Here is a 21307-nt window from a genome sequence, read left to right as displayed (position 1 = left end):
TCCTGGCACATGCTAAATTCAAAGGGTAAATTCAAGCCCTCTTATTCTCAATACAGACTGATACGCCAGGTATCCTCGCACAACCCCAGATCAGTTTTTTCTTTTATAGTCCTTAGAGCAACATTGGAAACTTCGCTTGGATTCTATATTGATGACACATGTATTATGGTCATCTAGTGCATCTTTCTGCCAATGCAGGATTTGCTCTCTTGCAGTGTATTTTCTAATGCTTTGTCCAAAAGGCTTGTAAAACAATCAAGTGATCAATTCTCATCGTATTCACCCTGCATGTTCACTAACTTCACCCATTGCTCCTAGTTAAAACTCCTAACCCATTGCTGTCTCCTCTTGGCATTGAAACACTGTTTACAAGTATTAGAAGGGTTTACATTTACTGCTGTTTAATCCACGAACTGACCATCTCTTCAGTCCTTTAGATATAGCTCCATTAATCTTTCCTTATAAATCATTTGTGTTGGTCTTGACTGAAAAGATGTAGCCAAATTGGAAGGAATTCAGAAATGCGGTGCTCAGAACTGAGCAGAGAGTATTCCAGATCGGGGGTCTCATCAGACAACTCGCTCTAAATATTGTGCCCAATTGCCATGGTTAAATATGGTTACATCACTTCCTGGAAGCGCATTCAAAGTTTTCAGTGTACAGGCAAAAGGAGACCTATTAAAAATGACTTACAGAATAGTGGGCAAACTTTTCTCTAAATATCCTGTAGAAAAGCAGGCGTATCATCTACTAGTCAAAATACAATATTCGAAGTCAGGAGTTATGGTTGTTTTGTTTTTTTAATCTCTATCACTGGCTCACACTATGACCTTGTACAAGCCAGTTTACCCCTCCAGGTCTCCATCTCCCCATCTTGCAGGGTTATTGTAATGATTTAGTATTTGGAAAGTGCTTAGGGAGCCTCTGCTACAGTACTAAAGTGCTATAGCAACTCGGTGTATCATTAAGTTTGCTGTTGCAGGAAGTATGAAATCTGTCTTATCTGTATTTGCTAGGCAGCAAATAGCTTTCTTATTTTGGTGTATGTAGGGGAGGGGGAGAGGGCATAGCTGATTGATTATGGCAAGCACTGACTTACTGCTAGTGATTATAAACCTTCTCCAAACAAGCATGGTAATTGCTAAATTTTGATATGGCTCCCCCGTACCCTAGTTATACCATGGACATGAAGTTGCCGCCTCCATGGTCAGTCAGACTACTAATGAGAGAACCTCAAATGATTGTCAAAACTGGAATATTACCTCAAACATCAGACTTTCAGATGAGCAGAAGAGATTCTGAACTTCTCAAGTGTGGAAAGCTTGGGCTGGTGGTTTCATGAGAATGGGTTTTCCTCTCATGATACCCTGCCCTTCTGGTTCTGATGCCAGCTGGAACCTGAATATCCAAAGGCATGCAGAAAGTGTGTGTGGTGCGGGGGGCGCGGAAGCTGTTCATAACTGTCGGAAAGCTCCAGATATTCAGTTCTGAGTGTGTTACTGTTTGTTCTTCTCATAAGGGGGTAAGGAAATTTGAATTGTAATGCCCACTCCCATATGAATGTTAGTTGCCCTGCAATAACACTTCAGTACATCCTTACTCCTTCTCAAAAGGTGGTATTTTGATGGAAATGGCTGTTTCTTTAGCATCCTTTTTTTCCCGAGGTCAGAGAAACCAATAGGGGAGTCAATTTCCATGCAGAGAGAGTGTAAAAATCCCCATTGTGGCAGTTGTATACTGTTTCCTCTTCTGGGGCATTAATAATAATAATAAAAAAAATCCTGAACTCCAGCCTGTACCTTTTTCCTATTCTATCCTCTCACTGTTGCTTTCTTCCTTGGTTTGTTTGGTTTTTTTCTTTCATCCAACACTGATTCATTATTTTATGCTAGAAGTTACATGGAAATAACTAAGATCAGAATCAGGCCTAGGATATCTAGTATTCTGTTATTTTTCCTGTCTGCCTACTTCTCTTGTCTTGGTTCTTATATTGTGCATCACTGTATTGATCAGTCCCTTGTATTCATTTTAATAGAAGATTATGACATACTGAATTTATATTCTACAAATGAACAAGATTATTTCATGCGTCTCACTGATATGATGAGGCAGTATTTGGGTGGTCAGAAATAAGAAATCCTCTGCACCCCAGCACACTCTATACTCGGCCAGCTGCATTTCTCTTTAGAAAGGAAGACAATCAACAGGACTGTGTTACCTAGAACACTGGCAAATGGAAAAATTGGTTCAGCAATAAGTTTGCAATGTCCTTAAAATGTTCCACAGGTTTTATTTGAGATTTGAGTAGCCGGAACTTAGAAGTCTGTTTGTTTTGTTTGATTTTTGAACTTATTAGGGCACAAACAAATCTTCCATTTCTATCTCCAAAGAATAAATCATTGGTGATTCACTGTGGGCCTAAATTATTCCTGCCAGTCTTAGTCTTATTCTGCACTGCCTACTGTACCTGGTGTTGATGGGGGTGGAAGCAGAGGGAGGAAGGAAGAAAGACAGTTTTATGAATCATGCACAAGTCCCTTCACTGATCACAAGGGATCTGATCCTGAGAGGTGCTGAGTCAAATGGAGTTGTGTGTGCTCAAACTTTTCATGTGGTCAGGGCCAGATCCTGAATTCAGCTGGCAGGAGAAACCTGTCAGTCCCAGGGCCCCACTTTTCCTTATGGCAGGCTCCTCTGTGCTAAGGGTGTGAATTCCTGCCCTGCCTACGAAAAGGAAAGCTGCCACCTTGAACAAAATTGCTCTGAGACCACTCATTACAATATAATCTTCCTGTAGCCCTGATCTGTCTACTCGCAAGAGTTGTGTAATGCAACATAACCCACTTTGAGCTACAGTTCCTATAGCTGTAATGCAGTCTGGTTAAACAAGGGTTTTGAATGAGGCTGTAGCAGCCACAGAGCTGTCCAGTGGCATTCTAGAGGAAGATGTGGTTTGTTTGTTTTTGTTGTTTTGTTTTTGTTTTTTGTTTTTTGTTTTTTTGGAGAGAGGTGCACCTATATACACACAAATAAGTGTCTGGTGGTATTGAGCAAAGTAGACCGATGGAGTGGGCCTAGAGCTTGATTTTTTTTTTTTTAAAGACCGCCTCATGGGCTTTGTCCTCCAAGAGTTCACCTCTCTGCAGCTGTATTGAAAAATATTTTGTCTTGCCTTCATTCCACTGGGAAAGGTCTGAGAAAAGACAACTACCATGAATATCTAGGCACACTGCACAGGATGCTAGGTAGAGCCAGGATAGATTCAGCTAATATGGGTCATAACTAGCCAAGCTCTAATGCTGGCCCTCCCTGATAAGATAAGGCTGGGGTTTTTGGAATGAGGAAAGTCAGCATTTTACAGCAGAGACCTCTCCGTAGTGGTGTCTATGCTCTGTACCATTATGGCTGTGGATTGTGTTTTCCTATTTGGAAGGACTGAGAGTAATGAAATCCTTTAGGCATAACACTTAGGTCTTCCTCTAGGTTTGTTTGACTGGAGTTCTCCCAGAGGCTAGCCACTTTTCTCCTCAAAACAGAGGAGATGAACACGGTGCTATAGAGAAGAATACAATCTTAGCAGTGGTTGGGTGTGTTCGGAGTAAGCACAGCAGTCGGATGTGAGCTTTCTTCTGAAACTGGTCAGGGTCAGGAATCCCTCTGGGATGTGAGAGGTTGACTAGCAGGTTTACCCAAAGAAGGCAATCTATGAGATTGAGCTACATAAAGGCATTCCCAGGAAGCAAGGGTTATCTGCAAGAAGATTGTCACATCAAAGCAGGAGAATCTTATTAAAGCGAGGGGAGGGTTGCCAAGTGGGAATAGCCCCTGGTGGAGTTCACTGAGTGTGTAACTCGTTCATGTACGATAACTAGATACAAGGGGCTGGTCCTAGTGGGCTCAGCAGAGAGCAAGCACAGCAAAGGAAATGAGCTATGCAACAGCACCAATGAACATCTGAATAATGTCAGGTGACCACTAACAAAGACGTGTGCATGTATAACAGGTGCCAGGCAAGATATGGCCCAGGGTCTATGCTGGACCTCTGTGGAGGAAGAGCTGTTGGAGGTTGCAGGGGCAGAGAGTGGCTGCAGTTTTTCTTCTGCTGGGTTGGGGAAGAGGCCACAAAGAGCTAACATTGACCAAAATAGAGCCATAGTATCTGAGTCAGCAACCTCTACCATAAAGCTACCATGTCCGATCTGGCCAGTGTTATCATGGGTAAGCTATTGCTAGAAGTAAAGGATGAGCCTTCTTCAAATGCAGGTGCTATAGGACCTGGTCAGTATCCAGCAAATTCAAATTACGTGCTACAAAATATTTACAGTGAACATTGTCATAATTCCTGCACGCAGCGAACAACACTAGGAGCGTGGCTGTACAAACACTGAGTTTGCAGCAAGTCACGGTGTAAATCTTATAGCACGCTAACTTGCTGCACACTAACTGTGCATGTGGACCATGCTGCCATACATTAAAGCCTCGCCTACAGTGAGAGCAACACGTAGGGCACGTGTAGCTACGTGCCATAGTACAAAACAGGCTGCATCCACAATGCAGCGTGTCGCTGTCCCTGACTCTGAAAGGCTCTGGCAGGGAGAAGCAGTGGGGAAGCCGCAGGATGCTACACCACTAAAAACAGCGGTGAGATGGGGGAGGCACTGCTCGGGCGTGTAGTTGAGCGTGCCCTAAGGTTTTGGCATGTTACGCTACGAAGCAGTGCCTCCCCATCAATGCTGCTATTTATACCTGTGCAAGTGGGCCGTGCAGCACGTGTCCTCTGTGTGCTGCTGTGAGTGTAGACCTGTCCTAACAGTTCCACAGTGCACGTTGATCCACTCTTTGCAGTGCACTAAGGAGCTGTTACTGTCCATGTGGACCCTGCGATCACACACTTCATGTGCAGCAAGCTAGTGTGCTGTAAATTTACACCCCAGCTTGCCACGCTCTAAATGTTGGTATGGACAAGTCCCAGGTTTCTTTCCCTTTGTCTGGGAACAGAGTTAGGAAAATAACGGGAGGAAGTCAGCTCCGCATTTTCACACTGTGGGCAAGGAGCAGAGACTCGTGGCATTTGGCTGCAGCTGCTCCATTGTATCCTGTTAATTTCAGTGTCACATTTGAGGATGAAATATGTGTGTGCAGTCATCAGCATATAGACATTCTAGTTTGTTTCCTGTGATATCACGAGCAGTTTGATTTAAGGCACTGCCAGGCAAGAGGCTTTAGTGTAATTGCGAACGGCTCTCTCATTTTTGCTGACTGCTTGTTTCTTTGCCATAAATTATATATACTGATTCCTGGTTCTTGCCTCCATTCCCCTGGCCTGCTCATTAATTTCTTTTGCCCAATGACACTGTGTTCTTTTATTACAGTGCGTATCCTTCTGTTTGTTAGGTATTTCTATGGAGCTCTCAGGACTTTGTGGTGCCTTGTTATCAGGGTGGAAAATCTGAATGAAAAAGGGGAAAAATGTGTGTCAATTTGGGTGGGGGGTGATTCCATTTTTTTTCCTCTACCAGAGCAGAGACTTTGTCATTGGATAGGTGGCAATTTTGGTCTCAGATGCAGATTTGGGTTCGAAGTGTCATTCAGTCTACTCTAAATATAGAAGCCAAACACTCCAGGTGTGTAGGGTTGGACATCTGGATATGTGTATGTAACTTTCACTAGACAGGGACTGACGCACACAATTTAAAGTGTAATCCTGAAAGTCTGTACCCAGACAAGGGAATCTCGGGCCACAAAATAGAGAAAATGGTTTGCTAAGGCCTGGCATGGACAGAGGTTTTGAAGCAATAGTTATATTTAACAGAGGTAGTTATGCTGGTATATCCTTGTGAGGATGCAGTTACACCAATATAAAAGGTGCCTTATAGTAGCATAGTTTCTTTACAAGAATACGCTATAAAGTGCAATGGTGGTACAAGAACCTTCCATACTGCTGTAAGTGCATCCACACTAGGGGGTTGTACCAGTATAGTGAGTGGTACAACTTTTGCATGTAGACTAGCCCTGAGATTCTCTGCGGTAATTATCCCTTCTGACCCACTGAGCATCTGTGTCCGTGGAAAGAGCATGCAGTGTCCTTCTGTTGGGAAGAATGTTTCAATGGTGCTAGTGAGTGTTGATTTTTGCAGAAGGCTTAAACTAGCTGGGGGGAACCCCAAACAAGTCTTGCTAAAATCCAGCGGGGCACTCCAACATGCCTTACCTGCAAAGGTACTGCTTAATTAAGGCATGTCGACTCCATGAAGTCCCACCTTCTTGCTTTGGAGCCAAGCACTGAAGTTTGGCACCTGTGTAATGGGTATAGTTGGGGCAGCAGAGTATATGCTTAAGTGAACAGCTACGCATGGGGGAAAGATGCACATTGTCTTTGGGCCTGAAAGCACTTTAGCTGTGACACTGGCACTTTTCAAACTTTTGAAGAATTCAGCTATTTTTGAACCAAAAAACTGGATAAAAGCTAATATTTTTTTCCTCCTGATTTTTTTTTTTTTAATGGGTCCATATGCTTCTGGGTTCTGTCTGGCAACAGCAGCGCCAACATCCCATGAGAAAAAGCTGTTCCCGCTGTACTTTCAGAAGCAGGAAGTACCAACGTGCTGACAGACTGAGCATATGACACTTCCAGCCCAATTTTAGCAGATCCAGGCTGAGAGAGTTCGGGCCCAGCTCCGTGCTGATCTCGGAACCTCCCGAAATTCCCCCGTTGAGTCACATTAGTGGGTTATCAGCAGGTAATGGCGATTTTAAGCGCTTTGCTTTACATCAACTTTCCATTTTTAATCAAGATTTAAATCAGCAAGCAGGAAACCTTGATCTTAAGTAATGGATGTTGATCTTATTTTGCATTTGCGCTTTTTATTGTTCCTAAAGACAGGTCGATTGTCATTGGTTGGTGCGATTTGGTGGTACTTTTTTGCTAACCAGGAGGATGCACTAGATCTATACGCATTTATTCCAATTTCTAAGTGTTGCACATTTATTGAACTTTTGCTTTTTTTATGTTAGAAAATGGTGAATGGAGGATCTCATTTAATAACTGCAAGTAAAAAAATGTCAGACTCCATTTGGCTAGAAATTGGAAATCAATTCAAAATGCACAAACTGCATTGTTTTTAGTAAATGAAACTACCTTAAATATGCTGGGTACAAAAGAAGTGTTCTTAGTAAATAAATCGCGGGCAATACTTCATTTATCAAATCAGTGTGATGGTAAAACTAGTGCCCTTCACAATCAAACTTGTTCTGCATTTAAATTGGTTCCAATCCTGAAGGACATGGTGACGTCTAAAGCAGGGTATGTGGCTGCTAGAGTAGCCCAGATGTGTGGTGGTGCGGTAGTATAGACATTTCCTACAGTGAGAGGAGTGGTTTTCCCATCAGCGTAGGGAATCCACCTCTCTGAGAGGCTATAGCTAGGTCGACAGCAGAATTCTTTGTTGATCTACAGTAGTAGTTAGGTCAACCTAACTACGTTGCAGAGGGCAGGAAATTTTTCCAAGCCCTAAGTGATATAAACTAAATAAACCTTGAGCTACAGCTGAGGCCCAGTCTATACCTAAAAATTTCTGCTCTTCTAGATTAGTATCCTTTTATTTTTCTCTCACTCTGAACTTATTGTGGGAAACTGTCTACACTCAGTGAAGCCCAGGAAGGCCAAATAACACTTGGAGTTGCAGCTAGCAAGAGATGTTAAGAGTAACAAGAAGGGTTTCTTCAGATATGTTAGCAACAAGAAGAAAGTCAAGGAAAGTGTGGGCCCCTTACTGAATGAGGGAGGCAACCTAGTGACAGAGGATGTGGGAAAAGCTAATGTACTCAATGCTTTTTTTTGCCTCTGTCTTCACAAACAAGGTCAGCTCCCAGACTACTGCACTGGGCAGCACAGCATGGGGAGGAGGTGACCAGCCCTCTGTGGAGAAAGAAGTGGTTCGGGACTATTTAGAAAAGCTGGACAAGTACAAGTCCATGGGCCGGATGCGCTGCATCCGAGAGTGCTAAAGGAGTTGGCGGATGTGGTTGCAGAGCCATTGGCCATTATCTTTGAAAACTCATGGCGATCGCGGGGGGGGGGGGGGGGTCCCAGATGACTGGGAAAAGGCTAATGTAGTGCCAATCTTTAAAAAAGGGAAGAAGGAAGATCCTGGGAACTACAGGCCAGTCAGCCTCACCTCAGTCCCTGGAAAAATCATGGAGCAGGATTCCTCAAGGAATCAATTCTGAAGCACTTAGAGGAGAGGAAAGTGGTCAGGAACAGTCAGCATGGATTCACCAAGGGCAAGTCATGCCTGACTAATCTAATTGCCTTCTACGACAAGATAATCGGCTCTGTGAATGAGGGGAAAGCGGTGGATGTGGTGTTCCTTGACTTTAGCAAAGCTTTTGATACAGTCTCCCACAGTATTCTTGCCAGCAAGTTAAAGAAGTATGGGCTATAAGGTGGATAGAAAGCTGGCTGGATCGTCTGGCTCAACGGCTCCATGTCTAGCTGGCAGCGGAGTGCCTCAAGGGTTGGTCCTGGGGCCGGCTTTGTTCAATATCTTCATAAATGATCTGGAGAATGGCGTGGACTGCACCCTCAGCAAGTTTGCAGATGATGCTAAACTGGGAGGAGAGGTAGATGCGCTGGAGGGTAGGGATAAGATACAGAGGGACCTAGACAAATTAGAGGATTGGGTCAAAAGAAATCTGAGGTTCAAGTGCAGGGTCCTGCACTTAGGATGGAAGAATCCCATGTACTGCTACAGACTAGGGACCGACTGACTAGGCAGCAGTTCTGCAGAAAAGGACCTAGGGGTTACAGTGGATGAGAAGCTGGATATGAGTCAACAGTGTGCCCTTGTTGCCAAGAAGGCCAATGGCATTTTGGGATGTATAAGTAGGGGCACTGTCAGCAGATGGAGGGATGTGATCATTCCCCTCTATTCAACATTGGTGAGGCCTCATCTGGAGTACTGTGTCCAGTTTTGGGCCCCACACTACAAGAAGGATGTGGAAAAATTGGAACACGTCCAGCGGAGGGCAACAAAAATGATTAGGGGACTGGAACACATGACTTATGAGGAGAGGCTGAGGGAACTGGGATTGTTTAGTCTGCAGAAGAGAAGAATGAGGAGTGATTTGATAGCTGCTTTCAACTACCTTTGAAAGGGGGTTCCAAAGAGGATGGATCCAGACTGTTCTCAGTGGTAGCAGATGATAGAACAAGGAGTAATGGTCTCAAGTTGCAGCGGGGGAGGTTTAGGTTGGATATTAGGAAAAACTTTTTCACTAGAAGGGTGGTGAAGAACTGGAATGCGTTACCTAGGGAGGTGGAGGAATCGCCTTCCTTTGAGGTTTTTAAGGTCAGGCTTGACAAAGCCCTGGCTGGGATGATTTAGTTGGGGATTGGCCCTGCTTTGAGCAGGGGGTTGGACTAGATGACCTCCTGAGGTCCCTTCCAACCCTGATATTCTATGATAAGCATTCTTAAACTTGAAATGAAAGATTAGATGGGATTTTTTTTTTTAAACTTTGGTTCATTTTTCCCGTTGGAATCTTACGCTGGGTAAAGTATAAAAGCGGCTGTGACTATTAAAGCCAAAATTGCATGTGACACCATCCGTCAAGCACTTCAGTTAACACTGCTTGTGGAATCACTGAACTAACTTTTTTTTTTTAAACCCAATTTTGCGAATACAAAGCTAGTCATTCTTAATGTGGTCCAATAAAAGAGATCACCTCACCCAACTTCTCTCTTTCAAATCATCCAGAGACTTACTGTAATTAGTTCCAGAATGCTAGTTTAAGCCCATGTGTATGTGTCAATCTTTGCAGGATCAGGACCTTAAGGGGCCAAACTTTTTTAGTACATTAATATCACAAAGCAGAATTTGACTGTCTTTTGTGCTAATGGGTTGGCTTGCCTAGGTAACATTCTCTCTTTTGCAGAGAAAGAACTATGCCAGGTTTCAAGTGCTAGGTGATTTCAGGACGATCAATAGTAATTAACCAGCGTCAGAGAGATGACTCCAGAGCTCAGTTGTAATTCATTGTGCTAATTCTATTACAAGGATTAAAACTTGCCTCTCACAAGGATATGAGCCAACTAAAGAGATTCCTGTCTCCCTGAGAAGCTCTCTGGCTCGCACTCTCTCTCATCATTTTATACCAACCATTGTGCAGTCCCCAGAAATGCTATCAGTGAGAAGTTGCTACTCTTGAGAGAATCACCATTTCCTCCTCCGTTGACCTCTCACTGAGTTATCCTATTTTTCTTTTATTAACTTTCCTGTTCCAAAGAGCCTTTCGTCAGAGACTCTCAGAACGCTTTGCAGGGTTTTCTGCTTGTAATAACCTTCTAACCATTTTTTTAAGAGGTGGCTCGCTTTGGTGAACACCTTTTCAGTTCCTTGACAGTTTTCACCGATATTGGTTTGGGGGAGGGAGGGGTTTTTGCACCACCTGACTCTTCTTGGGTTCATGCCAAGGGACTGAAACTATTCCCAATGGAGCATGAAAACTCATATCAATTCATGCAGGGGCTCACACTCACGGATGTCGAAAAAGCTGGAGTTAGCATGAAGAGCAGGTTGGGGTGGTGCTCCTAAAGCCAGATGGGCAGCATATGAAAAAGTGAGCTGGAAGGCAAGCGGTTCTAATGCTAGGCATTCACTCCCCACTAAATAATGTAAGAAAATGGTTTTGTTCCACAGCTCTAGTAAAGGAAGGCTATTTAGGGAGGGGGTTGTGGTGGTTGATTAGTATGCTTTAAACAAATCTACTAACAAAGTACACAGCCATTCTTCCTCCCCTTAAGCAATTTGTTGACTTCAAATCCGGACTAAGTTTAAATGTAGGTTTGCTACTGTGTTATAAGTGATGAAAAGGAAAGAGTGTAGGGGAAACTGGTGGGGAAGACTTACCTTGCTTGTGGAAGGATACCAAGAAATTGACCCCAAAATGGTTCATGATTTTGGTACTGAGCCTGACAAATTTGTCACAAGATCTATCTTATATGAAGATGGGGGTTAGTCATATAGAGCACGCGTTCTCAAACTGGGGGTCTTGACCCCTCCGGGGGTTGCGAGATTATTACGGCGGGTGGGGGGGGGGTGTCACTAGCTGTCAGACTCCACCCCAAACCCTGCTTTGCCTCCTACATTTTACACTGGTATTAAACACTTTAAATATGAAAAAAAATTATAAGTGGGGGGGTCACACTCAGCAAGCCTCTCTGTGAAAGGGGCCACCAGTACAAAAGTTTGAGAACCACTGATATAGAGTAAAGGATCCCTAAGTGTTTTATAGTCTCTTTAAGTGATACTATGAGGTAGTCATAAAATCTAGTTAGTAGATGACCTTTTCAATCCTTGTAAATGTACTGCAAACCATGTAAGGTATCAGTTTGATACTTAAAACACTTCAGCCCCCCACCCCCCCGTCCCCAATTTTCATGGATACAGAGTAAAGAAGATTAAGGCTCAAATTCTGAGGTCCATAGTCAGTTTTCACCGTGCTTTTAAGCAGACCAGTGCTCACTGGTACTAATCAGGTCAGTTCCCATTAAAACCTTCGGAGAGGACCTCAGGATCCAGCTAGAGTTTCATAACAAAGAAAAGCTTAGAGAGAAAAGGCATAACAACTTTTCACCACCTTCAAACTCTGGTTGGCAGTTGCCAGAGTTTTCATTCAAACTCTCCTCTTCATTGATGATGATGTTTTCAATGTCCTTCATTGTTAAATGATCCTGGAATGCATGATACAGAATATGTTTGAGCTCTTCCAGCGTTATCCTTTGCATGTCAAACTGTGGGAATAGGAAAAAGCATTTCAGTTAGTTTGCGGAAGTGGTAACAAACCATAAGTGCTTTAGGGACCCTCTCTCCACATCCCAATGTGCTGCACGCTCGTTGTGGAAGAAAAGGCCTCAAAGGTTATTTTGCAAATTCTTTTCCATACTTCTAAAGAATGCACTAAAAGTGGTGGATATCCATCACTTCCCCTATGAGGTCTGTATTGCCTATCAGCCTTTCCAGGCATGCATGCGCCCAAGAAGCCAAACCCAGGATGGGTTCGATGAGCCTCGCTCATTTTTGGTAGGATCTTTATACACTGGGCTGCCTAGCAGCTTTTTGCGGTGCAGCAGCACCCTGCCCTAACCCCTCCCTCTTAACATAATACAGGGCGCTGACATGTTCAGCTTCAGGTATTCATGAGCATATGTCACAGGCAAGGTAGGTAGGTGCTGCTCCCACACAATGTCAGTGCCCAGCCTGAAACGGTCACTGCTGCAGAAATATGCTTCTCATTGGAACACAGGCCCCCGCCCCTCTCCAGAGGGTACATCTTTGCTTTGGGGTATCTGGCTGTACAATTGCACAGACAGACCTATATATATAGTATGTATAAAATTAAATAAAAAGAGAATGTGTTCTCTTTTTTTTTTTATCATATACAAATAGAGAACTCATTGCTTGATTTATTTATTTAACAAAAACCCTCGACATTTGCATGCAACCTCTGTAGTCTTCTCAACCCTTCAAAAGAAATGCCCACCTCCTGAAATGAGAGAGGAATCCAAATTACACCTCTGGCTTAATGTGGTGATTGAGAAAAATAAATTACCACTTGTGTCTGCTTCTTCCATTAAACACATACTGACAGCAAGTAATTAGATTTCTTATCCAACAATTTCATAAACCATAGGAGCAAAAAGAGAACCCCCTCCCCAAAGCAATTAGATAAGCTTATCTATTCTTAGTTAACAGGAAAACAAAGAAGTTTAGCATGGAAAACAGCTAAGGCCCTCTTCCCTGACCACCTTCTCCTTCACTGATGAAAAACCATTTGCCTATGTGGGGAAAATAAGCTTTCAGAAGCTGTTCTTGATACCTTTAAAATATTTTTGCATATAAATGAATGCGGACTCATTGATCTCTAAAATTCTAATTTAGTTCTTTTTCCTGTGACCTGTAAAATCTGATGCCAACAATGTTATCGCGCAGAGAGCAGGAGACAGCACGGGAAGTGGTGAACACTGCAAGCTCCTCATGTAGCGCCAAACAGACCCCATCTACTGGGGTTGGTTGTTTCTCTGCTGGATTTGGGACACCGCTGACCTACTAAAAATATCACCAAAAGCACAGTCGCCACCAGCAAGCTATAGACTTTGCTTGCGCTAGAAGAAAGACACACACACACACACAGTGACAAATTGCCCACTCATTGTGTTGTAAGCACAGAAATCTGTATACTCCTCTTCTGATTTCTTTCAGAACTGGTATGAATAGGAAAAATGTTTCTCCTGGCAACTAGAGCTCTGTAAACATAGGCTAACAGACACTTGGCTACCTCACAGGGGTGTTGGAAGCATTAATTACTTGATGTTTTATACGCTGCTTTGCATTTTCAAAGCATGTTACAGAGCCAAGTGTCGTTTGATCATTTTTACCCCCTTCTGAGGCAGTGTTTTCAGGCTGGCACAGAGCTAAGGTGAACGGAGTTGCTCTGGCTTTACACCAGATTTACCTCTTGTATCTCTTGTGCAAAATATGGGCCAAACTGAGCTTTGTTAAAGTGCAGGGGGTTATCGTGGTTCTGTGAAACACCCAGAGCCCAGCAGTCTCTCCCACATACTGAGAGTATGCTTTCTCACCCGCCCTGTAGTTTTGCTTTCCTCTTTGGCCCTTTTGGTGTGGACCAGACTTACGTTAGGGGTCAGTTGAGTTAACTCTGCAGTGAAGCCATGGCCTTATTGACCAAAGGGGGTGTGGTGGTTGGTCAGTTGATGCTATAATTGTGCTTGTTTTATATCTTTGTCTCAAAGGGAGATCTCTGAAGCCCGTGTGTGAACTTTTGCACAGGAGTTCATAGCTCCACCCTATAGAGATTTTTTTTTTTTCCTTCTACCATCTGCCCAATAGCTAGCTTTACCAGTAATCGGGGGTGCTTGCAAATGCTAGAAAGCACAGCGTGTGACTTTCTGGCAGATGTATTTAGAAGCACAGATCATGGTCTCTGTGCTCTGTAAGCTAACTCACGTGGTATATTTGAAAGTGCCCCAACATATGCATGGAAATCCCATCTTCTTGGGCATCCACCAATCACTGGTGTTCTGACTCCTCAGACATTTCTGTAACTACTAGCAGATTGTGCTTTTGATATTCCGCCCGTGTGGTTTTCTACAAGGAGTGCGTTTGTCCCTCTGCCTCTTGGGACATTCTAGGGAGAGGGGATTTGGATGGGCTAGTTTCAGGGACAGTGCGTGTCAACTTCACGGGCAGCGGGTATCAAAAGTAGTAGTGGGACTCCCCTCACTCCATCACAGAAATACTGAAACATAGGACTAGCCCCAGTGGATCTGACCTCTGGTCCATCTAGCCCAGTATCAGCTGCTTCGGAGGAAGGTGCAGGAAACCGTCCAGCAGGCAGATAAGTATGTTCAGATAGCAACACACTTCAACTACAGTATGGTTGTATCCCACGTCAAAGGGCAATTGGCGACGGACTCTCTCTTGAGGTTCTTTGGAAGAAATCCTTGGTGGAAGGATTCTGCAATGGCTCTTTTAGTGACAATTTACCAAAGTATTCCTCAGCAGCAGAACTGCTGCCTTACGATCATCTGGCATGGGCGTGCTCTCTCCTATGAGCCCCCCTGCACCAAGCAGCACCCCTGCCCCTTGTCAGACCAGTTCCCTGAGGTTGAGCCAGCAGCCGATTGGGCACATCCAACTTATTTTCACTAAGACGTGGAGCCACTGACTCTGTCGAACAGCAGAAGGGGTTTATAATTTGATGCAGAGAGATCCTGTCTTGTGTCACACACGTTACCTAGATTACTCTTCAGGCTGGGGGGGCCCATGCAGCACTTGCTCACTCCATCAGTGAGCCTGTATGCCGAGTTCTTCTGCCTGGGCATTACTCTTCCCAAGAAGAGGCAGAGGATAAAGAAGAAAGGGCTCAGCACCAATCCCTGACTCAGTCCCGCCTGTAGCAATCGTCCATCTGTAATGAGCACAGCGCTTGGTAATAAAGTGTTTGCGGGATCAGACCTGCGGTTTGTGAAGTGTTTTGTCATCTTTGGGGATGAAAACCATTAGAGCTATGAACAGCACCTAGAAACTCAGCAGCCTGAAATAGTTCCCAGTTTGAGCCCACACTTTCTGGCCCAGTCAGTGTGTTAGTCAGAAATGTCCTTTTGCCATTAATGTGTGTTAATAACACAATCATTAGCTTTGGTGAAAAGAGCAGTGGTGGAAACTGATTCTATGAGCCTATTTTTCATTCACAGGCTGTAAATTAAGGTTCATACAGAGATGGTAACTTTCCTGAAATAAGCACAAAGGAATAAATTAAATTCAGTGAATTTTAAAAAGTGTTAAATTCTCCAAGTGAATCTCAAACTATAAAACCCTGGCTGTTGCTAAAGATCAAGGTGGAAGAGCATTTATAGACAGGGAAGAGCCCTGTCAATGGACAAATTCCATAAAAGAATCTCCCAGTATTATGCTGTAGAAGACAAGCGAGTCAGCTTGATAAACTCTCTGTTCTTCACAAATGAATGTACAGAACTTTATCAGAACTCTGACTACTGCCTCTTGGGGATGTATGAAAGAGATGATTATGATTCTGAGGCAGGGTGGTACTTCAATAAGCTCAGCTCCTGTGCTGATAATTTCCAGGGACAGCACTTCCCTCAAGCATGCCTCAGTATTTACCTGCTAACAGGTAGAGAACTGTTTGTTAGTGAAAGAAACTCACATCTGTGTGCTGAAAGCCAGAACTAGTTAGAACTCTTTCTTAAAGTATGCACTTAGATCATGGCTAAGGGACTTAGCAAGCTCACCATTATCTATGGTATATGAAAAATCTTGCCATTAACATGTTAGACTTAACCTGAACTGAAATTTAAGGGCCTGTATATTCAGGCGGTCAGACAAGGGAAAAGGAGTTTAAGGTTCTAAGAGCCCATTAGATCATCTTATCTCTTCCCCCTGTAGATTAAAAAAAGAAATGTTCCTCTCAGCCATGAAGTGGACATTTGAACTTGCCCCAAACATATGGCTGTTCAGTGCCAGGGTTCTGGCTTGGCCTTTCATGGAGGGAGGAGCTAGAGTCAAATTGCCTAGCGATAAGGGGTGCTGGGAACCTGAGGTTTCGTAGTGTAACTCTAACCCGTAATTGCAGGGAAAGTTGTGCTAAATGCTGAATAGCAGCACATTGACAGTACCAAAATTGAGCAGGTGAGCGCTTCTGCTTATCAAGGCTACGCTGGGCTGTGCAGGGGCTCAAGGCTCTGGCTGCATGGATCTGCCTGTAGGATCAGGTCCATGCTGATGCTCCCTTTTTATATAAAAAGGAGAGAGCACCACCACTCGAAATGGAGAGGACTATTTGGCCTTGGGGATTTTACACCTATCTGATAGCTTTCTATTCGACTTAGTACATCCCTGTGCTGATGCAACTCTTGTGGTAGGTTTTAACACACTCTGACAATCTTCCGGCATTTCTAATGATGTGTCCAACCCAGATATAAAATCATCACAGCTTGTAAAAGAAGGGCATGATTTCATCTGCTATATAGCATGTAGGCTCAGCTTCAGGGGAGAGAACTTAAAGTTTTTATAACTGAACTGTAGCCACCAACTTGCATGAGCTATAGAAAAAAAACTCTTCAGTAGGTGAGTGAGCCTCCCGTCTCTTAGCAATTAGAGCAACGTTAAAAGCTTGTCAACAGGAACCAGCTCTAGGCACCAGCAAAGCAAGCATGTGCTTGGGGTGACACGCTGGCTATCCCTTTTTTTTTTTTTTTTTTTTGGGGGGGGGGGGGGCAGGTGGCGCTTGGGCAGTTGCGCGCTTGGGATGACAAAAAACCTAGAGCTGGCCCTGCTTGTCAACAGCCGTATGGAGTTCCAGGAAATGTTGGAATCAGTCATACTATCGCTTTAGAAATCATGCTGTATAATTGGTAAATTTGCACCTGTAGACAAGCTCTTAGGCAAGGCATGCTTTGAACAGAGACCAAGATGATCCCTGGTGTGTCACTCCATTGACTGGGGTAAATTAGACGCCCTGTTCTCCCAGATAACTAACTCTGACTATAAATTTTTGGGCATATAGTTGGAAACTCGTTTTAATTATTTACTCCATAAACTGCTCTCAAATTTTTATACTTTGCATCCAACAATGTATTCTGTTTGGCTACTGACTGCAGTATATTACAGTTTCATTTCCCTGATCAGCTTATGTTTCTTAAAACACCACTCAAAGGCATAGAATGGCCATTTTAACATATACTACACTTACGATGCTTTTGTAGAAAGGAGACGAAACATGGTTGCTCCCATTTTATGGGTCCTTATTTCATAAAAGTGCATATGCCCGCTGTGGTCGATGCAGTGATCCAGTTAGATGTGGGTGTATCACCCCGGAAGTGATTGCCCACTTCACATCGTCTTAACAAACCAGTGTGAAAATGTATTTGGGCAGGGGCAAAACCCTGACATAAGTAGATCTCAGGCTTTGTTATGAAGTGATTAGACTTTGACTTGCATTGACAGGCTTTTGCATCAGGAACACTCATGATGCCTTGTACCTGCTTTCACATCTCCAGTCTGATTAAAAACAAAAATCAGTACCCCTGTTGTCAAAGATATATGAAAAAAATACCCTTGGTAGGGCTCTTGAGCCAGTAGTCGTACTTTAGCCCCAAACTAAGCTCAGGAGAGTTAGTTCCTTTTGAGCTAAAATTATAGCTCAGGAAAAAGCCCAGAACTGTACAGTGCTGGATCAATGGTAATCTAGACGGATATCATGAATCATGCAAATGATGATGATCTGTCTGAGTGCGGCAGAGAGCAATATCAGATGAACTGTCCAATCTATCACCAGCACAATGGGTATGCGGGCTGGGGCAGTGGGAGGAAATGAAGGACAAAGTAATAACCAACCTTTGGTTGCAACTTTAATAAAAATACCTGGGCTCTTGGCCAAACTGAGAAATTCTGCCCATAAAGCACTGCCAAAGTATAGCAAACTTTGATCACTATGGACTGCCCTTAGATCTTAAAAAAACAAAGTATTTGTTTTATGCTCTTTATAAAATCACCCACAGTCTAAAATGCCATTTTTCATAGATTATTTTTTCCCCACAAACATGATCAGTAACTATCTTCTAGACAATCTTCTATCCCTCCCTCTTTAGGCTTGTCAGATGAAATGGCAGGGAGCTCTTAGACAGAACTCCCATACAATACTTTTGTGGAAAGAGACAAGGCAGAAGCATGCAGATCAGTGACTCATTTGCCTGCACTGAACACCAGCTCCTTTCCATTCCGATGTCAACTTAGAACTACCAAATAAGTTCACTGAACACATTGGGATAAATGATTGGCCCTGGGAGCCAGCGAAGCACGGGGTTAGCATCCAAGTGTGTTGGGTGGTGGGATGTTACGCCTGCATGTGACACACAGTAAGTAGGGATCTGTCCCAAAGCACCCTTGCAGCTTGCTATGGAGGCATTCGTGCCAACACTGGAACACCCCCTCTGGGGCGTGCCGAGTGAAAGCAGCAGTGCTAATCATGCTCCCTAGCTCTCTGAGCCAAAATTATGTGGGTGTGCTGGAGGCAGCAGAGGTCTCTCTGCATCTGCACCCCTCTAGCATACACAGTTACCTAAGAGGTCAAAGCATGGCCATGACTGTATATGCAATCAGAGCAGTTTGAAACAGAGTATCTTCGAGGCTGTTTAACGACTGTCATCTGGGTAACTGGTTTTATTCACGTGTGAGTTCCCCTAAGGGATAATTACTTCAGAACTTTAGTGGAAGGTTAGTGTGAGCAAGTACATATTTAGGAAGAGAAATAGTCTAGGGAAGGTCTTGTTTAGCTCAGTTCCTTTTTTGCTCTTGGGAGTACACTGTGTTCAAACACGTCACTGCTTGTTAACCACAGTTCACACTAGGCATGGGCGAGCAAATTTCTATCACTGCTCCCAGTGTGAACTAAGGCTTGAAAATGTTGGCTTAGTTTAAAGGGTACAGTGAGCTGGGAATTACAGAGATCCAGAAGCATAAAGATGCCCAGTTAGAAAACAGCCAGTTTTTACTTATTAACTGTATTGAGAGACTTCACAGAGAGCCAATCTCCTGCTGTGATCAGCTATGGACAGGAAACTGTGGGGGTGACAACTCAATGAGGAATGAAGTCCAGATGACTGGTCTTGCTTCATATGTTCCCTGCTGGGTGTGAAGAAACGGCCTTCCAGAGGTCCCATAGATACTACCCAACTCTTAGTAAATACTCCCCCCTCCCTGGCTGAGGATGCCTGCTACAAGGCAGATGATTGTTGTGGTTATGAGTACCATTAGCATGTGTTTCTCTGCCCTATATGGTATCCTCTCTCAACCGTTCCACTTTTCTTATGCGATCATTTACATGGGTAGATTTCTCTGTCACATACACACTTATTATTTTCGTTACTTTCTTTTAATGTCATCTTGTCTTTTCCCAATTTCTAATACAGTGGAGCCAATTTCTGATTCATGTAAAATGTCCTCCCACTATTTTGTAAATGTCAGAATTATAGCCGTGATGGCTCTGTGAAAGTTAAAGAAAGCTGAGACTATTATATGTTTCCAGGTGCTAAAGGAGAATGAATTTTATAAAACTGGATATTAAAGTTCCATCCATTCATCAGCTCGCCCCGGTCTGTGCATCAGCCTACATAGAGAGGACGCGGGGACTTGCCACAGAACTATAGACCAGTCACTAAAGGGTGCAAATGAAGGCAGACAGACAGTGGGCTCAGGGGTAGCCCTCAGGTTTAGAAATGTGTTCTACTTAAGAGAGATGTGGAGTTGCCTGAAGATAACTAGGAGGTAGATAACAGCCCTCAGGAAGTATTGGTGGTCATAACATGTTTGTAAACCTGCATGCTTGATAAGAGCCATTTCTGAAATTTTTACAATGTACTGTGGGCTCATGGAAGAAATGAGGTAGTGCTTGTTCCTATAACATTCAGCAACACTAAATGCAAGCCTGAGACAGTACCAGAGGGAAGGATGGGCGACTGTTGCAGAGCTAAAGTTTAATCTCATGAAATTAAGAGGAACAAAAGGCCCGCTAACCAGCTAAAACACAAGGATGCAGACTAAACCGAGGACATAGAAGCAGACAGAAAACAGGCTTAAAAGGAGCCACGCTCCTCAGCTGCAGTCATGTCTGAATGAACACTGCACACGTAATCATGCCACAGAACTGAGGAAAAGGTTGTAGTGGACAGATGTGCTCAATAAGAATTGTTCCAGCCCAGTCCTGATCTACGGGGGTATCGTGTTGTTACTAAGTGATGAAGCTTGACAGAGGGATGGAGTTTACAGACCGATCGTTTAAAAAAAGAAATAAATAGCCACCCTGCTCTCCCAAATGTACCCAGAACTCTGCCATAGAACAAACTGGGCTGGAAATAAAGTTAAATTCTGTCTGAAACCTTTTATTATTCCTCCCCCTCCTCTCCTTAGCTCATCAGTGAACTTCAACAGGTTTAATGGTTCAGTTTCTTCTTCTGAACTTTAACAGAATGTAGAAAAGTTGGCAGTCCCTGGCAGAAGTCAAAGCATATGCCATTATCAGCTGTCAACTAAAAGACTTACAATGCTTTCCAGGAGAGGGGGATTAGCCAAATCATAGATCAATAACAAGTTGTTTTCAACAGGTCTAGTTGTTAGGAAAGTTTTAGTTGGGTCTGGGCCAATGATAATATTTTCTTTGTTTGCTCCTAGACTGAAAGGGCACTTTGCTTCAGTCCCCCCTCGTGGGGTCTTGTAGTAAGTTTTGTTGTCAGAAAGGGGTCACCGTACAATCAAGTTTGAGAACCCCTGAGCTAGAGGGATAGGCAGAGAGAAAACTAGCGCACAATGGACTGGATTATCCATGGAGCACTGTTTCTGCAAGGAGGTTTGCAAACAGTGTGCCCATCTTCTTTCATCAGCATAGAGCACAAGGGGTGGTAGAAAGATTACATTTTCAAAAGGCAAGAATGGTTAAGTGTACCATGTGATCAGACCCCTTAGGGCCTAAATCTGCTCCCTGCAAAGTCTTGGGCAGAACTCACATGGAGCCTAATCCCACTCCTCTTCAAGTTAAGGCATTGCCTTTGGGTTGAAAGATGACCTTTTCCCTCTATCACTGCCCCCATCCCTGGATTTGATTGTCAGTACATTCTCTAGGTCTATAAGGATCCAGAGACCATGAGTGCCAGATTCTGCACGTAATCTTGCAAATATGCTTCAAACTTGACTTGGAAAGACCTTTCCTCCCC

The 21307-nt window shown here is 43.7% G+C and overlaps 1 protein-coding gene across 3 annotated transcripts in view; it reads right to left on the bottom strand.

Moving 5' to 3' along the window:
* The window catches only part of CALN1 (calneuron 1), a 183500-nt gene that overhangs the window by 4674 nt on the left and 157519 nt on the right, over positions 1–21307 (bottom strand). For all 3 annotated transcript variants that reach the window (XM_007054161.4, XM_043530933.1, XM_043530932.1), the window contains one exon: positions 11641–11794. In XM_007054161.4, coding sequence (XP_007054223.1) covers positions 11641–11794 — 154 coding nt within the window. The remainder of the gene's footprint in view (positions 1–11640; positions 11795–21307) is intronic.

This window comes from Chelonia mydas, chromosome 17 (genome assembly GCF_015237465.2).
Source record: "Chelonia mydas isolate rCheMyd1 chromosome 17, rCheMyd1.pri.v2, whole genome shotgun sequence".
Classification (NCBI taxonomy): domain Eukaryota; kingdom Metazoa; phylum Chordata; order Testudines; family Cheloniidae; genus Chelonia; species Chelonia mydas.
The sequence above is the reverse complement of the archived record's forward strand: the minus strand, read 5'-3'. Positions and strand labels throughout refer to the sequence as shown.